Source organism: Alosa sapidissima, chromosome 5 (genome assembly GCF_018492685.1).
Source record: "Alosa sapidissima isolate fAloSap1 chromosome 5, fAloSap1.pri, whole genome shotgun sequence".
NCBI classification, from domain to species: Eukaryota; Metazoa; Chordata; class Actinopteri; order Clupeiformes; family Clupeidae; genus Alosa; species Alosa sapidissima.
In genome coordinates, this window is record NC_055961.1 from 34,074,274 (window position 1) to 34,094,078 (window position 19,805).

General features: G+C 43.2%; 1 protein-coding gene across 8 annotated transcripts in view; it reads right to left on the bottom strand.

The window, feature by feature from the left end:
• grik1a (glutamate receptor, ionotropic, kainate 1a) overlaps positions 1–18,693 on the bottom strand; it is a 43,227-nt gene extending 24,534 nt beyond the window's left edge. For all 8 annotated transcript variants that reach the window (XM_042091739.1, XM_042091742.1, XM_042091737.1 and 5 more), the window contains exons 1-7: positions 18,127–18,693; positions 9,584–9,751; positions 8,636–8,893; positions 4,985–5,166; positions 4,263–4,316; positions 3,035–3,208; positions 2,512–2,655 (exon numbers count right to left, since the gene is read on the bottom strand). In XM_042091739.1, the coding sequence (XP_041947673.1) occupies positions 2,512–2,655; positions 3,035–3,208; positions 4,263–4,316; positions 4,985–5,166; positions 8,636–8,893; positions 9,584–9,751; positions 18,127–18,244 (1,098 nt within the window). In that variant the 5' untranslated portion in view covers positions 18,245–18,693. The remainder of the gene's footprint in view (positions 1–2,511; positions 2,656–3,034; positions 3,209–4,262; positions 4,317–4,984; positions 5,167–8,635; positions 8,894–9,583; positions 9,752–18,126) is intronic.
• Positions 18,694–19,805: the final 1,112 nt, after the last annotated feature.

The following is a 19,805-nucleotide window of genomic DNA, read 5'->3' on the forward strand; positions in this document are numbered from 1 at the left end:
CCAACCCCCCCACCCCTGGCCACAGGGCATGCCATCAGACAGCCGTTGCAAAGGGTTGTGGCAGAGCACACATCCATCACACACATCCGCCGCCGCGGGGGCTGCTGGGACCGCCACCATCTGCAACACCGCGCTCGTCCACAACAAAACGTGACCGGGTTTGAGGACCGCAAACACAAACACCAGACGCAAACACATAACGTGGGTGCCCGGGAGCAATCGCGGGCGCCTGAGGAACTCGGGGAAGAGTTCTGTGGTTGGTTTCTCAGTTTGTTTGCAGTGGCGGGGAGTAGGGTGTGCGTGTGTGGGGTGCGTGCGTGAGTATGTGTGTGTGTGTGTGTGACAGAACACCGGGCCGCTCGCCAGGAGCCATCTGTCCAGCACCGGTGCCATCAGCGGGCGACTGAGCGCTGCAGCATCTCCCGAGCAGAACAGTGATTACACGCGGTAGAGCTGATGCACCGCTGTCCCACCTCCTCCGTCACCATCCATCTAGCCTGTCCGGCCACATGATGAACTGACAGCAGATAATGGGAAACAGTTCAAATGGGCTGTAAAATCTATTACTTGACAAGAAAGGACATTTCTCTTTTTTCCCCTCCGGAATGAGGAGAGGGAGAGAGAGAGAGGATAAGAGAGCCACGGATGTCAACGGTCATAATGTGTGGGTTAAGTGTTTGGGTCACATGATGCCATGATGCTAGTGCCCCATGTTATGACAGAATAACCATTGATATCCTGCATCTAGAGAAAAAAAACAACAATGACAAAATGCAAGGCAGATAAAAACCTCTTTTCCATGAGAATGGCAGTGAGCATATTTTCACGTCCACCCGATGCTCCACGCTCATAAAATCATGACCATTAACTGGGATTACAGCGCCGATAATCTCCGGGTGAGCCGACATCACAATGAACTGCATCTATGCACTAATGATGGTGTACTGTATTAGAGCTTTTATGGATCACCGGTAGGCAGCATCTGGACTCATTCAAGCCATAAACCAAAAAGCCTGCTCTGTGTGACATCCCATACGCGGCCGGATGCTTTCATGTGCAGATCAGTGTCTGTGGCATCAGCACCCCGCACCCCTACTCACACTACCTCACCTATCTCAGCTCCAACAACTAATACTGATGCACACACACACACACACACACACACACACACACGCACACACACACACAAACACACACACACATAGATAATTAAACTCCACACACAGAACTCCAAGAATCCAAATCTGGACATCACTACATTCTTGACAGAAAATATGTTGTTAAAGAGGCTTTTTACCCCCAACATAAATGGCAGGATGACAGCCTTGCTGTGTTCTGATCAGCCTGACAATGCTGACCTTTCTCTCTGGAAAAGTATAAGTATAAGTATATATACTTTTTTGATCCTGTGAGGGAAATTTGGTCTCTGCATTTATCCCAATCCGTGAATTAGTGAAACACAAACAGCACACAGTGAACACACAGTGAGGTGAAGCACACACTAATCCCGGCGCAGTGAGCTGCCTGCTACAACGTTGGCGCTCGGGGAGCAGTGAGGGGTTAGGTGCCTTGCTCAAGGGCACTTCAGCCGCGGCCCACTGGTCGGGGCTCGAACCGGCAACCCTCCGGTTCCAAGTCCAGAGTGCTAACCAGCACGTCTAATTGAGAGCCATTTGTAGCTTTCTTCTTCTTCTTCTTCCTTTTTAAAAATGTGGATGTTTGTCTAAACCGAAACAGACAGCGAGGAGGAGAAATGGAGCCTGATCCACGTCCAAAAATAGGCTAGGAAAGTCTGTTCACTCTGAGGTATTACAGACTAATGCACTCGGCGCCAGTCATCTAACAGCCATCTTTCATGTGATGCATTTGCTGTATGGACAGGTGCATCCAGTGGCCCAATTCCCAGTGATGGGCCTGAGTTATGGGGCTCTTCCTCTTCACTGGAGGGAGAGAGCACCTTAGAGTGGATGGGGGACTTTAAAGTTAAAAACGCACATACATCAAGACCGTATTTTGTCATCCTTTTTGGGGGGATGAAATACACCACACGCTTTTGCCTCATAAATGGATAATTTCTCATCGGACGGAGTCGTGGAAATTACTGGGGAGGAACCGACAGCTCAACGGCAACCATAAAAGGGGAGGGGGAGCTCACATCCTCTTTATGAACAACTTCTCAGGTTTATGACAGGGATGACTCCTCCAGTGCATGAGATGACTTGTCTATGGCTGAGAGAGAGAGAGAGAGAGAGAGAGAAAGAGAGAGAGGGCGAGAGAGAGAAAGAGAGAGGGAGAGAGGAAGAGAGAGAGGGAGAGAGAGGGAGAGAGAGGGAGGGTGAGAGAGAAACAGAGATAGGGAGAGAGAGAGAGAGAGAGAGAGGAAGAGAGAGAGAGGGAGAGAGAGAGGGAGGGTGAGAGAGAAACAGAGAGAGGGAGAGAGAGAGGGAGAGAGAGAGAGAGAGATCTCCAGTCTTTTTTAAGGAGAAAGGGGGGAGAAAAGACGGTTCCTACCTCTCGGAACAGATTCATGAAGCGGGGTCCGTAGCGCCAGGGTTTGTGCCGGTGGCACTGCAGAGAGCTCACCGTCATCTGGGTGGCGCGCTGGGATGCCACAGCGACCATGAACACGGCGTCGTACATCAGAGCAGCCTCCGTCTAGCGAGGGAAACACACAGCAGGCCTCACAGGAGCACAGTCTTACACAACCAGCTCATCTGCTTCCTCAACTGTCAGGCTACTTTGCAATGTATGGAAAGTCACTGTGAGCATACCCACTATTTCAGCTCTCTGACATGTAGGTTACACTAATGAGCAATCAACCTTTCCATGTTATCTATTTCAAAATACTTAGAGTACCATGCTGCATATTCGGGTACTCAGAGGAGATGAGCAAATATTCATTTCACTAAGCCATGGAAAATATGCTGCCAAGAAACATGCTGGAACAGATCCCTTCATTAACTTAATCAATTATCCGCTTCCTTTCCTCACCCACACCCATTAAGTGCAAATACGATGAATGATGGAGGCTCACTGTCATGACTCCATTCAGCAGAGTGGTGTCTGGTTTGGGTGGAGCCTGCAGCCGCTCCATGGACCACTTCTCCATCACCGAGGCCACCGCAGGGTTGTCCAGGTTGAGCATGCGGAAGGCCGTCATGTTCACGCCAGTGAAACGGTAAGGCTCCAGATCCAAGGCAAACAGATCCTGCGAACCAACAACAACAACATCAACAACAAGCAAACTCAGTGCATGAGCTCCAAGTGTCTCCAAACATGAAACACACAGAAATACATGCAACCTGCAGCGCTACAGTATTGAGACAGACACAGCCAGTGCAGAATAACAGAATAACAGAATAACAGTGTCTCTGTGTAGGGGTGTCTCTGTGTAGGGGTGTCTCTGTGTAGGGGTGTCTCTGTGTAGGGGTGTCTGTGTGTAGGGGTGTCTGTGTGTAGGGGTGTCTGTGTGTGTGTGAGACTGTGTGTGTCTCTCACATGCTACCAGAGTAGTCCAAAACCAGTACTAGACAGATATGATTCTGGTAGACCAGGGAGTAGAAGTCTTAATCATTCCTGTTTCATCTTAACCGTCTTAATGACTTTTAAGACACATTTTACACATTATGTAAAATGAATATGCCACGTACAAAACACAACTTGTGATTAAAACGTTTAGCCACATCTCTGAGGTCTTTGAGACTTTTAATAAAGTTCAGAACAAAGAGACCTTTCCCGTCCTTTCATCTGACCTACTTTTTAATATGTGTAGGGTCATTGGGGCAATATTTGACTATCCTAATTGCTTTGTGAACTTGAAAAATCTTTTAAAGCTTTAACAGTGGGGCCATACAGACGGCGGCTGGAGATGAAACACTACAGTACAATTGGTTGATACAGAACGTTCCAAAAAGGTTCCCCCTAAGAAGCATACCAATGAGTCGGTCACCTACACTACATGTGAAATTAGAGGAACAGAAATGCTTGTGGCTGTGTGGTTTTGTGCAAAAGGGTTCCGGTACCCATACGGGCACTAATTCACTGCATTTAACTAGGAGTGAAAATAATCAGGGTCATTAGCATCTTTAACAAATAGCCCCATCATGCTACATCTATCACACTGTTTACAATCGAGGAAATGATTAGCTCGCTTCACAGTGACAAATCTAACACAACTACTTCATACTATCTGTCTTGCTTAACACTGTTACAAAGATGAAATACTGCAGCAGCACTTCAGGCAGGTGGTGTTTTTAACTTACCAGAGTAGTGAAGAAGAAATGGTAGTACTCTGTCATCATTCCCATTGACATCAGCTAACAGAGCGAGAGACAAGGTGGAGAGTGGAGAGTGTGAAAAGCCAGTAGAAAGAGATAAAAAAAGACAATCTGTTAACATTAGCTGTCCACCATGTTTTAAATGATCATCTAAGGCAGAGCTGTTTCCCCCATATAAATTTGCATCACGCCCATTATGGCCTGGGTGAGATTTCACAAATGACCTAAATGAAAGGCTTTAATGTGGCCGCCTCACTCTCTTGCTTTGTCTAATTCGCGGCCTGCGGCGTCTCCAGCGTGACAAAACTGCTCTTTTGCTTTCATTGGGATTCCAAGGAGCAACATGGCTTCATCGCCGGTGTTTGACTAAATAAGTTCAGAGAAAGTTCACATGTTCGCACAGGCGGCACGTGAAACATGATAAAGATGAAACGATGACAGCAGCAGAATCCCAAACAACTTATGGTGCAAGGCTCTCTCTTTCACTATATCTCTCTCTCACACACACATACACACATTGCACACACAAATACAGCTTTTTTTTTTTATCCTCATATGTAGCGCAATCAAGCATGAACACTAACTTCCAGCGAAGTTGAGTGAAAATATCAAGCTGCTCAGAAAGTGCAACCTCAGTAGATGTTGCACAAAAGATATCTAAAAGCAGATTCCATTCAGTGAAAGGCTGAGGAGAAATGACACTGAACCTGTTTGAGGAGCTCTGCAGCCATCTGATAGGTGCAATCAAAGATGACATAGAACTCCTTGCCCTTCTTCATCTCCTTGAGCAGGGGCCGGGCGTCGGAGCTGTCCGTGGGGAGCTGGCGGATGCGGACCTTCAGGTTGTTCTTGGACGGGGCTTTGATCAGCTCCTGCATCCGCATCAAGCCTTCAGAAACACAATGCAACAATGGCAAAGAAGGGGGCAATGAAATAGAAATTCCTGTTCAGTAATGACTTACAGGGGCCATAAAGAGCAATGGAGGAGTCTTACAACTGGGGGGCGCAAAGGGCTATTGATTCTTCCTCCTTTCTGGTAAAGAACAATTTTAAGAAATCCCCAAATATTTAGGCCTAACTGAAATGGTAAAAAGAGAAAGGCACAGAGAGAGAGAGAGAGAGAGAGAGAGAGAGAGAGAGAGACTGTGTGTGTGTGTGTGTGTGTGTGTGAGAGAGAGAGAGACACACAGAGAGAGACAGAGAGACTGTGTGTGTGTGTGTGTGAGACAGAGAGAGACAGAGAGACCTACCAAATGCCCACAGTTCAATTTAATACCAGTTCCCTCATGGACTAATATTGGGAATATAAATATTTTATCAGGGGCTGTGATGTGAATTATTTAACCACACAAGTTCAATATGAAATTAAATGAATAAAGAAATCCATCACTTGGTTATTAGCCAATGCCTTTGAGTCATAACTCTTTCCTTCTCTCTTGAATGACTGTCTTCACAAGCTCAGTGAGTGCTCTTTGACCCAAGACGATGGAGGGCATATGACCTCTGCTAAACATACTGTATGTGCCTCTGGGGATCAAACATGACAAATTGCTGAAGTAATCATCTTAATGTATGCTGCAAAAAACAAAACAAACACAATAACATATGCTGTTTTTGTAAATTGACTGACAATAACATAAAAGTTTAAACTGTAGTTTTGGATCAACCCCTCTCATCAACACCGGGATGATACTAAAAAGTACTGTATGTATAGTAGCCTACTTAGATACTATATTCTAAAATGAACAATTAAGGTTGTTGATAATGATTGACTGAATGACGTTCAAAATCATTGTAAAATATTGTGTAAAACTCTTTTAAGCATTAAGTTCTACATTACCATAGCATGCATTGATACAAAAGTTGCGTCTCTGCATAGCTTGGCAACCATTCTGCTAGAGGAAATATAATTCTTGGCAGAAGAATGATTATTTATGAATTACTCTAGAATTATATTCTTATCTTTATTTTATTAAACCTTGCCAGGTATATGTAGTAACCATTTTAGAAATGCAATAAGCCCTGTAAGGCTGTAGATTCCATTGATTTCCATGACTCCAATTTGCATCGAGTCTAACAACGCCCCTTAGCTGTTCTAAACATCACTGGAACCTATAGCCGCTTGGGGCTTATTGCTTAATTTTGCGCAGACTGACAACCAGAAGTGGAGGTAGTGTGTGCGTCAGTGTTGTATGTCTAAGCTCCTTAGGCTACTCATGCATACGTGCATAGGTGAGCAATAACAGAGTGCACAAAGACACTATTCTACCCCATACAAATGAGAACTGGTCTAAGATCTCAATAAGAATCTGTTGATGTTTTTTTTTTCTTACCAAAACGGGTCCTGACTGCAATACCCCAAATTTGAGCCATGATAAAAATTGACTATTCTAACAGAGACACTCTTATGTTTGAAGAACTCAGCTAAAAGTAAAAAAAATAATCATATTCCACCCCATTCCTCAAAGTCTGAGTGGCTGAAGATGAAAGCCCAAAGTCCGAATGCGGGAGATGACTAAGTGGAGCCAAGTGCTTAAGAGAGCCCAGCTACTCCGTGCTGCATTTGCATTGGCATCTGGTTCCACGGCTTCCCTAATGACTCTGTAATAACATCGGTTCCAAGTCAGTGGCCATGAATCTGACACACTGATCATCCTGAAGCTGGTAAATTCGATACAAGTCTTTCCTAACGAAGCAAATCTTTCCTGGCAGAGAATCATTTCTCTGTGTGAGTGCAGACTCGGCAAGGCCAGGCCTCAGCTTGCCACCAATCTCTGACCGACCCCCCACTGAAAAACAAGTACGCTGGCCTATGCGTGGGTTATAGCAAGGAGGTGGTATGGGCAGGCTATGGTTGGTCAGTCATTATCCAACTCGGTTGAATGCATGGAGTAGGTGTAAAGTACAGTAACCATGGTATTGCATGGGACTGCAAATCTCTTGAATAGGGCAGACATTACATTAACTCTATGCAAATGGTAATGAAATGCCTGACTTTATTTAATCTTTATTTAATCACATAGTCTGGCGAGTAGAATGAACCATACCCACATCCTGAGGGAAAGCACTACTATTGCAATTACACTTGTGAAATCATGGGCGATATAAAATAAGTGGTAGGTTAGGCTCTATGATGTGGTTTATGGCCATGATAAAACATAGACCTCCCTCAGACACAAGAGTATCCTACAGGACCAGGGCCAGCAGGCCTATATCTCAGCTACTACATGGACTAAGTGACCTTTCCAAAGAATGGAGCCATAATAATAATAATAATGGGAATATGCTCTGAAGCGTGACATTTCTCACTTCCCCAAGTCCATTTTTTTGGTCCGGCGGCAGCAGCAGCACAGGATTATGGGTAGAGAAGCACCTCATCTCCAGCTGAGCCGACCAAGGCGTCCCCGAGACGAATGTCGGGCTTTGCTGGAGTTTTTCAGAGCAGATGGAGGAGTCAGCCTCCCATATGATACGCTAGAGCTCGAATTAAGCAAACACAGACAGGGGGTCTCCTGCTCTCACCCCTCCGAGCTGAGCCAGGGACGAGACAGAGAAGAGACTCTGAGGCGGGCACCGCGCTCGCACTTCATTGGAATGCAGTTGTCTTGGCGTGAAACAATCTCACAAATGACATCTCCGCGACAAACAACGGCGAATCTTTGAACTGGGATGTCAACCATGCGTACTTGTGGTATCGGTAAAGCGTTCAGATGTAGTTCAGCCAACAGTACAAAACACTCAAGACACTAATTTTCACAAATGTAAACACTGTGAACACACACTGTTCTCCTCAGATACGTCTCTCTTTCATCTCACTTGTGGCACTTTCAACAAAAGTGCTTTGAGATAGCGGAGGTTTCAGCTGCCTTTCATAAAGTTGAAAAAAATCTACACCTCAGCTAGGAAACATCCCAAACATACAAATATTTGCTATGAAATAGACAAAGCTTATCCGGATTATGGTGACTAGAATTCCAGGGTGATCCAACACAGCCTATGGCAAAAGAGTGGAGTAAACTAGAGCATCTACATAGAAAACACAAAATATAGAAAATAATCATGAGCTGATGATCTGCCAATAGCCCAACACATCTACATTTTTCACAGAAAATTACAAAATAGTTTAGTATAGTTATACTGTATATAAAATAGTTTAGTATAGTATATATATTTTTAATAAATATAATTATTGAAGAGGAATTGAAAGTCCAAACATGTCTTCTATCGCAATATTTGTGCATTGGACAGTAATAACTAATCACTCTAATCTTTTTTTTATGACAAATATTCTGTAGAATAAGTAGAGTTCCAGGTGAAACACATTTAACCAAAGGTACATGACACAGCCAGATCCCCACCTGTGCTGTCCTCATAGACAATGGTGACAGACTTCCACTTGAGGAAGGTGACAATGTCCAGGATGGCCCGGCTGATGGAAGTGTACTCTGGGTAGAGGTTGATGTAGAACGTGTCCTTGTTGTCCACGGACGGGTGCTTCCAGCGGGTCTGGATGTGCGGCACCTCCAGGGCATTGCAGATAGACTGGACAGCGCTGACCGAGGAGGTGTGAGAGGGCCCGAAGACGGCCACCACGCCTAAGGCTAGCTGATCACACACTTAGGGGGCAGGAGGGGGACAAAGGAGACAGAAACACAGAGACGTAGAAAGAACAGAAGGACATTCAACTCTGAATACTCAGCTAAATCATTCTCATAATTATCTTGATTTTATTGTGGAAGCATTATTGGAACTGGGGTCACACTGGCATTTAGGCATACATTATTTACACGTGTAGTATCTTTATAGCAATCACCTTCGCTATCAGACAACATGTCAGCCAGGTCAAACATGATATGGGTAATGCCCATTTCTGGTAAAAGGTGTAAAAGTCTGGCTTCAGAAAGTAAAAGTCCTGCCACATTTTGGTTCCAACCTGTCATTTAATCAGCTGAAATTAGCTGAAATTAACTCTTAAGCTAGGTAGATCAGCTAGTTAGTGAAGAAAATCACCTGTGCTAAGCGCAAAGGTAGAACCGATACATGGCAGGACTTTTACTTTCTGAAGCCGGACTTTTACCTCTGCATATCTGTTTTTCCTCTCTTCAACCCCTGACTGTTTTTAATGCACTCTCAGCAGGCCTACTACTGAATCCATCTTCCTGAAGCTTAACCAACAAGGAACTACTGAGCATACCAAACCAGTTTGGGTCTCTTTAATCCCTCCATGTATTATGAAAGCAGTTCAAAGCTCGACAACATAACACAACAGCACAGCCCAGGATCAAGAAAAAAAGAGACCACTGTACCTCTTCTGGAGGCTTCAAAGCTGTCGAAGAGGTTTACTCTCTGAATGTCATAGGTCAATGTGGTATTTGGCATTAAGGTTCTGTTTCGGTTGATGCTGGTGACAGCAAATTTGAAGGCTAGCTCCTCCACACTCACAGGCTCATTCTCCCGTGTCTCGAAGATTCCCCCTGGAAATCCACAGTGGAGGAGAGACAGGAAAAAAAGACAAATTGGATGAGGTCAAAAAGAGTAAGGTGTGAGATAGATAGAGAGAGAGAAAGAGAGAGAGAGAGAAAAGAAAAAAGAAAGAAGGAGAACAAAGAAAGAGGAGAAAAGAATGATGCAATGTCATACACTTTCCTTGTGAAGCATGCAGGGTAAGACACAGACATGTCTCGTGAACATACTGGGGTTGGTAAGATCAATCCTCTCATGCTATTTCAGGGGTTAGGAAATAGTTCAAAGCAATTGCATGGATTTATGGATGGATCTTCCTTTCAAACAACTGATCTCTAACTGCCTTATTATTCAGACAGATCACTTTATTTGGTCTATTTAAACACTGTCGAGTCATGAAGGGTCAATTACAGAAAACTGGCTTCCCCTGTCTTCCACTGGCTGTGGATCTATTGAGGAATGATTTCTGGATGATTAATGTTGATAGATATGTTGAAAAAGAAATCCATGGTAGCTTTGTAAGCTTAGCTTGGCAGAGTAAAATGATTTCAAATATCAGTATCTTCTAGCACATAAAACAGCATAGATATTTCTCATTATCAAAATGAGAAATTTACAATACAGTAGGCTATAGCCCCATCTTTTCAACACTGCCTTGTTTCATTCATTTCAAAGCCACATATCCATGTGCATTTTTTTCTGCTTTAGGAATTTACTGGACAGCTGAATGGCAAACTTGGCATTGCACCCAAACCAAAGGAAGACTATAAAGGTCGCTAGGTCTTCATCAAGGACTGTAAAGTCACTGGGGGTGGGGTGGGAGTGGGGGGGTCACTAAAGGCATTTGGATCCAAAATACCAAATTTTCTTCAACCTCAGTCCCTCACTGAGGTGTGTGGTGTGTATGTGTGTGTGTGTGTTTGTATTCAAACGCTACTGAATGAGGGACTGGGTTGATCAATACTTCAGAAAAGATAGATCACTCATTCAACATTCAACTACGCATCCATCATTCCGAAAAGAGCCGCTCTGCACAGAAAAACAAAATTGATCAAACTGACCTGCATGTCAAGCATCCCATCTAGTGTATGCACACCTCGATGATACATGTGCTATTTTGAATGTGACACTTCAAGTCTAGGTTCAAATCCATCAGGAGAGGATTTAAAATGGAGATCAAAAAATAGGCCTCCAACCAGGCCGTGAGCTGAGCAAACAATAGCCAACATCAGAAGCCTTTTCAAATACAGAAACAACATGGTATCATAAAAACACATTCTGGATGTGTACTGCATACCCTTCTCATTAGAGCTCACTAATAGCAATTACTTAATATTTTTCATTGAAGCAAGAGCGTGCTTGAACAAAACACCAAGGACAGCACACATTTGCATTTGCTGTAGCTGGGGAGAGAGAGAAAAAATCTAAATTCATCTCTGTCCATGAGCTGCCCATCCATGAGTGCTGATGATTTCTGCAGTGACATGAACAAGAGACACATAATTAAAGAGCCTGGCAGGAGGAAGAAACATTGAGGCCCCCAAGCCCATGTGTGTGTGTGTGTGTGGGGGGGGGGGGGGCGGGGGGGGGGTTAGCTGTGAACAGGATTACATCTCAGCCGTGGACCGAGACAGTGGCGCTGTGACATAGCATTTCAGTGGCGAGAGTGGAGATATTAAAAACGACCATAAAAAGGCGGAGGGCTTTGGGTAGTGTCTGTGAAAATGTCAAAATGGTGATGGTTAACCAGCCCCTTGGGGGCCGAGGGGGATAAAGTCTGCTGGAGCAACTCTGAAAAGCGATCGAAGATACGGTGTCTCTGTAGAGGAGAAATTTGTAGGCCTGACCCGCGGGACTCATGGTGGCTTTCTCTGTCTTGTATGGCGGACCGCCGGGGAAGTGTCTGTCAAGTCACAGCATGTGAATTTGGAAAAGTCATGGCAGCTGTAGAGCCAAGCCAATAGCTGTGTGTAGCCATATGCATACATTGGATGCAAACACAGAGGCACACAGATAAAAGATGGCACATTGCAACATCCCTAGTGATAAAGTTGCTGGATACTAGCTGGATATGTTTGTGTTTTTAATACAATAAAACAAAACATTTTTCTGATTGGGAGGATAGCAGATATTCCACAACTGCCATTACAAACTGATGTATTCCCAGACATTGTGTTGCCATGGATACATGGATGTCTTGTGTGTGGTTTTTGGCTATGAGGGATTTGGGAGGAAAATCCTTCCTAAAGAAATGAAGGAGAACAGGCTCCCAGAGTTCAGCAGTGGTGCAGAGCAGAGCAGAGCAGAGCAGAGCATCTACACCTGCTTTATGACAGGGCACGGCAGCTCAGAGGGGTCTCAGGGAACCACAGGCGTTTATGTTCCTCATAAAAGTTTCAGCCAGCCTCAGCGTGCCTCATCTCACACTCTTGGCCCTCCACTGGGGCGACACAGAGGCGTGAGCAGGCACATAAACATGCACACACACACACAGAGGGGTGGGGGGGGGGGGTGGGTTCACATATACACCAGGTCCCGATTTCTCTTTCATCACTACAAAGACAATGACAGCAATGAGACCTTTGGCGACTATACACACCTGCACACACATAGACCCTCACTTCAACAAAACACATAAGAATAATTCTGTAAACAGTCAGCACAAAAGACAAGCAAGCCTGAAGACAAAACAAAGAGACACTGAAAAACACATCCAACAGTGGGAGCACCTGGGAGAAGCCAAACTAACTTCCATGACAGTTTTGTAACTCCATCTCCCCTTTTCCCTGTCATCCCTCCAGCTCCCTCTACCACTTTCTTTCATATCAGAAAACAAAAGGAAAGCTGTTTGTCCTCTTCACCCATGCCAAACTATCTGTCCTGATGGGACACGAGAGAGAGAGAGAGACATGCACATACAGTTGTGTTCAAATAAATAGCATTGTATTAAAACAACAACTGAACACAATGTTATTTATTTCAACACAACTGTACATGCTAAATCACTATCATGTACACCATGGGGTCGCTATTTCAAATGCCATACACAGCCTCTTCAAAGGGGCTCCAGAGGGGGGTTTACCCAATCTCACAAGGCAGGTGGTGCTTGATTAGTTCTATTATTTCTGAAGAATCCGACTTTCATGGTGAGAAACGCAGAGAGGACAAACCCTCATGTCTGAAACTACTGCAATCATTTCAATGTCCAATTAAGCAAAGTGTGACATTGGCTGTCTAGTCCTCTCATTTTAAATGGCAGACATAGACTTGCCAATTTGATACTACAGTGACAACAGACATCTCAAACATGAGACATAGCCAGTTTGACAGGGAAGCAAAATGTATGTCTTGAAGCTGTTTCCAAATGGCACCGTACTGACTGTGTCTCTGATATTCTACTTCTAAAGGTTGATATCACTCGATTAGCATCGGAGGGCGTTTTTATATATCCGTACCATATGAATTAATAAAATCAACATAATGCATTAATGAATGAATAAAATCAGTATCAGCAACGTCTACTGTACATTTACGCTGTGGTTCCACCTTTTATTCTCTTGCATCACAATCAATATCCTCTGCTGATGAATTCCAACTTCCAGCAGAGCTTTTAGTAAGATTCTGAAATATTTAAGATGCAGACTTCACCCCCGCTGTTCTCTTGAAGAGCACAACCCTGCTGTTTACTCTAAGTCCTTGTGGTGATACACCACTGAGAAAACACACACACACACACACACACACACACACACACACACATACACACACACACACACACCTTGATCTATAGCATGTATTCTTTCACTGTTAATCATATCTGTTAGTCCAGCAGGTGCACTAATGTTGGCACCAGAAGGGCTTTCTCTGCTGGGATTCTAGACAAGGCACTGCCTTAAAGTTATGCACATTTGCTTTCCCGTCACATTCATCCACTCATCCTAATACCCGAATATTCCACCTTTAGGCACATTAATTAACACCACTTCAAACACACAAAGGCAAACGCGCTCACAATGTGAATAACGAGAATAAATGGTATCGGTGCACTGAAGTAACGCGAAGATGATAAGGCTCATCTATCTAGGTTTCCAAGTACATTTTGCACAATTGCACATACACAAAGTGTATGGTCTCTTCCCTTGCTCTCTCATAAACACAAACATGCACAATTGCACATACACAAAGTGTATGGTCTCTTCCCTTGCTCTCTCATAAACACAAACATGCACATACACAAAGTGTATGGTCTCTTCCCTTGCTCCCTCATAAACACAAACACGCACATACACAAAGACACGGCTCTGTCTCTATCCATCAAAATCACTAGCATGTGATGTGGTGAAGACAGAACAAACAAACAATCAAAAGGCTTTCACAAAAATGAGCTCAAATAAACCTAGATTAGTCAAAACACATCCGTAATGGTGCTAATCAAATACTAAATAAATGAAATCAAGAGGTATCATCACACAAAGATGTCCTTGTAAGCAGAGAATGGAAACAATGGTGTGTGTGTGTGTGTGTGTGTGTGTGTGTGTGTGTGTGTGTGTGTGTGTGTGTTGGGGAGGGGGTTGAATCAAAAGAAACCTGCTGTCGTGAAGTTTTTTTTTATTATTTTATTTTGAGCTTTTTCTTCCATGATGACACGGGGTTCACAGACAGGCACCGCTGACAAGAGTCATACAGAATCATACCTGAACCTCCCTGCATGGCACCTAGTACCGCATACAAATAAACTCACGCAACAAAAAAAGAATTCAGTATTCACAAGAGCAGGCGAAACAAGCTGGGACTGGCATTGCAAATCACATCACGTGTATTCTGGATAGATCAGGATAAAAAAAAAAAGAGGCTGACGTACAGCAAGTTCCTCACACTCTTAATCAATTCTTGACGAATGACAGCCATTTCAAAATCAACTCAATGTTTCGTACCAGATCTATAATGAAGATCCAAACACAAGGCTTTCTTTACGTTGGGCATTTCAAATATCTGGACAGAGGAGAGGGTGGAGGTGCTGCGTGGTGCAATGCTGAGGTGCTTTATGTGCCTCAAAGTTAAATGAGGCTGGTACTGAAGCACATGTTGTAATGCTTGAGGTTTACTGTACTTTAGAAAGGCATTTTCCCAATGGAGAGGACTAATCATAATCACACACACACACAAACACAATCCACTAAACCGTTAGACTAAACCGTTTTAGTCTACCACACACACACATACACCCCCCCCCCCCCCCCCCCCCCCCCCCCATGAATTTCATTCAATTCATTAAATGTGCTCACGCGTTGATAGCGTTCTTTCAAATCCCAATAAATTCTCCTGTCATGCTATGGTCAGCCAACTATTTATTCAGCTAAACAAGGATCCCGGATCAGTGGGATGCCACATTTTAGCACTCATTTCAGCAAAAAGTCAGCACACTTCTGCTTGTAACTTCTTCTTGACAAAGTTAAATGGCAGCCATGCCAGGTAAGGTATAAACTTACATTGCAGCAATTAATAATGTACTCCTACCAAAAAAAAATGTACAATTACATACATATGTATTCTCATGCATATATTAAACTGGCGAAGTGTGAGTTCACATATTTGTGTCTGAGTTTGTGTATAAGAGAGTATATTTGTAAGAGAGAGTGTGTGTGTGTGTGTGTGTGGAGCCTTGGCTGCTTGTGAGTGGACACGTGGGGTCCAACAGTGAATGACAGCAGAGTAGCAGAAGCTATTAGGCCAATGAAGCACAGCGTGACCAAATGAGCTGTGAAAGGAAAATACATCACCACTGTGCCACTGCTTTTGACTGCTGTCAAAAATAAACACTGATGAGTATGGAAAACAAATAAATACAAACCATTAAACTGAACCGGATAAAATAATATGATCACACACAATACCTCCACCTGGCTTCTTTCCCCAGAGCAGCAATTCAAAATCATAAACACCTCAAGTACCAACCCTGTCACAAAAAAACATAACTTATGTTATATACTTGTAAACTACTACAAAATGATTTTGCTAATGTCTGTTCAGATTGAACCAACGCTGACAAAGATTTGGGGATCTCATTCATAGTAATGGTCAGAGGTTATTGTGTGTATCTGTGTGTGTGTGTGTGTTTGGGCAGCAACAGAATGGACCAGTGACAGGTTAATTCTTCTTATCTGTCCCCTCAGTAATTTACATTCTTTGAAGTTCCTGCTCTGTCCAGCCAGACAGCCATGGCAGGATGCAGCACTTGCAGCTAGACTGACAGAATACATTAACATTATGGGCATACAGGTCCACCTTCATGGTGCAAGATTTTCAATATCATTCAATCATCTAAAGAATGATCCGAATCAGAGTGTGTGATAACAAAGATTCTAATGATACACAAAGATATAGCAGACAAGAGCCCCTCTCATGAAGGAAATTACTTGACACCTTTCTATCCTAAAATGGGACTTTTATGACTGATTTACTGTGCCAACATCCTAACAGGGCAGCCGTGGCCTACTGGTTAGCGCTTCAGACTTGTAACCGGAGGGTTGCCGGTTCGAACCCCGACCAGTAAGAAACAGCTGAAGTGCCCTTGGGCAAAGCACCTAACCCCTCACTGCTCCCCGAGCGCCGCTGTAGCAGGCAGCTCACTGCGTCGGGATTAGTGTGTGCTTCACCTCACTGTGTGTTCACTGTGTGCTGGATAAATGCAGAGACCAAATTTCCCTTACGAGATCAAAAGGGTATGTGTGGAGGGCATCCACTCACCATTTTTATATCATTTTTGACGTAGGTGGCATTTAGAGGCTTTTGCATCTGAACCCTTCATATACTTAATACTTATACTTACCTCCATGATAAATGACACCAGGTGACACAGCACCCATAAAAAGAGCACTGTGCCAAGACCATTGGTACATTAACATCAACAATGTACTACATCAGCATGGCGTGATCAGGCTGCAGCTTTGCTGAGAGAGGGGACATATACTGTCCAGAGATCAATACTACATTAGCCCAATATAAGAGACACTGAGATCAAACAAGTTACCTGTACAACCTTCCTTTTCCTACTCCATCAATTACATGAGTGTAGTGGACTCGCCCTATGAGAATTCCTACCTGGTACTTAGAGGGGGAAAGTAACCAATAGCAGTCTTCTGGATGTTTCATAAACTACCAACTTCAGGGGTATGTCTACAAATTATGGACTACTTGAAAAGATCTCAAATGTAGCCTAAATCTGAATAATTCTTATGACCTTGCATGCTTCAGGGCTTCTGTCAAACACAGCATCTCCTGAATCCTTCAAGGTTTTTCCCACCTTGCTGACTATGGACAGTTCCTTAATGATGCGACAGAGGCGATTATGGCAATAAAATATAGCATATGTCAATTTGGGAAGAATATGGAAAACAAATGACTCTTTAGGCAAAGTAGGCCATACAAGCAATATGAACAGATTTCTTTTTCAAATGAAGTCAACTCTTTTGGAGAGAGGAGTCAAATCAAGCCCCTCGATGTAAAGAGGATTAGGGAAGGTCATTAAATCTGATTTGGTAGGATTTACCGGGCGGCAGGACAGAGAAAACAGACAGCAAGAGTAATCAACCACTGTCATGTCTTCTGAAGACAACACAAAATAAAAGTAAATTGAACGCAATGACATTCTGAGCTGATTCAGAGACAGAATAACTGCAATTTAACAGGGCTCAACAATGACTTTTCACATGACTTCATCCACAAGGGCATGGTAACTATGTCAATGAAGCATCAAATATAATCTAAATATGGTTACAAAAGAAAATGTCAGTGACATGACAGATGTATTTCTGTATATGGAGAAAATGTGATAATATGTCCTAATGTAACAACCAAGCTATATCAATTAGGGTAGGTAAGACAAGATATGAAGTTATCCACTTAGTTCCATCAAGCAGCTACTGTATAATCACTTAAAAGTAGCCATCACTTAATTTAGTCAAAAATGAATGTTAAAAAAGTATGTTATCGTGAGAGCATAATAACATTTCGTTTTAAATTAAGACAAATACTAGCGTAGAAAAAAGAAGGAAACGTTGTAGAGGGAAATGTTTTCAACCAACAGCCTACTACAATAATAGCCTGAGATCTAAAAAACATCTAAATGTAGATCTAAATCTTTTTTGTAGGCTGTTAACAAAATCTACACAGGGGGTTGCAACTTTGCTCACTGTAAAACATTCTAGCACAACGGTGCAGTAATGTATAAGCCTACCAAATCAAGCCCTCACTGTTACGTTACATTTACTCACATTTTGTTAGTTTTCAAGGCTGCAATGTCAATGACAGAATCTAGACCGCATAATCGGCACTGATGAAACAGTCCACAGGTAACTGACAAGGATGAAATTACCTAGTCACTTACCAATTCGCAGTACTTGGTTAGAGCCCAGGTAGAACTCCGACATAAAGTACAATATCCAAACCACTACATTTTTCCTTTTCTCCATGGTTCTATGGCAGGAGTTGGCATACTTATCCATGTTACTTTGTTTTACAGGAGGTAAGAAAAGAACCACAGCGAATTAGCTGGTATTCTGCCTCCATCGCCCTTGCTTCGTTTTTTTTTAGTTCGTTAGGTTTAGGCTATGGAAAGGCCAAAAAAGGGGGAAAAATAACCCTTTCAACAAGTTTTGGTTATTTGCTCTGTCCGAGCTCCGAACAAACCCCTAAAACGCGTTACCCCATAACTGAGGTCTTCTTTGCGTCGTCCCAAAAAGAAACACCTGCCGCACGCAAAGCTTTCGATAGACTAGTGGAGTGAGGCTGGAGTGGAGCAGACATAGCGCACAGAGTTGACGTAGCATGGAGCAACAGATTCCCGCGCTCTCATCACTGAATGTAGTAGCATGTGGAAGATTCATACACAGCCATTCAGAATCTAGCCTACACCGATGTTTTTTTTTTCGGACAGCTGCTGGAGTATCTCATGTTGGTAGGAATTGTGAGTGCTGAATGCCCATAATGTAAACTAGGCAAGTCTGTGTCATCAGTGTAATGTTTATATATGTTTTCCTGATAAAACATGCCATATCGTGCAGGCTTGGTTACTATAGGGAAAGGAAATTGTTTACAAATGTATGAAATTAGTAACGATATAGCCTACACACATGTAGGCTACACTTGGAAATACAGCTGCGGGCGGCGCGCAGTAGGCTACGATAAATTCAGTGTTCTCGTTGCGCCCCCTGATGGAGAAACGTCTAATTTCGAGTCTAATTCGTCCTAGGAAAGCCAATGGTAAATCGAAAGAGCAGCTCTGTGCGCGTTTTGATATTTGAAATGACAGAGCTCGCAACATTTAAAAGCAACAGCAAAGTGCTTTACATAAACAACAAAAAGAAAATATTAATAGACTTAATAAAGAAAATAACAAACGCAAAATATCAAAGATAACAGGCTCTTGTATTAATATTAATGAAAATAAAAACAAAAATGAAAGAAAATGACAAGGGGTTAAAATAACAGAGAAAAGTGTTAAAAGCTAGGGAGAGAGGTAAGTTTTTAGGTTAGATAGTGAACTACTGATAGTGGGGCAGGATTTGACATAAAGTGGTATGCAAGAGCTTAGGCCTACAAACACCCAGAGCCTTACTGGCAATCGTAGAAGCTTGCTAAAATGTCTTTTGGGCAATCACTAAAACTAGTTGCCTGATAAAAGCACACCTCAAAAAGGGACACATTGTTGAAGTGTTGCTTTAATAGTAAAGGTATTATAACAAGACTGCACCATTCAATGCTATATTGATTGTGTTCTAGCCTAGGCTATGTTAGTGATTCTTAAACTTTGACTCTGACGACCCCCACAAAAAACATGGGCCAAGTCTCGCAACCCCCTTCTCTCTAACCGGCGGATTTTGGCTTCGAAATGTTGCAAGATGGGCATTGGAAGTCGAGGCAGAAAATGTCTTCTCTCATAGGTAGGCTATGTCAACACCAAAGGCATTATGTCAATGGCAGCCTTTGACTAAAACCTTTAGAAAAATGTCTTTAATCCAGACTGCAAATCATTTCTCCATGGCAGCACAGTGCATTGTTGACAAG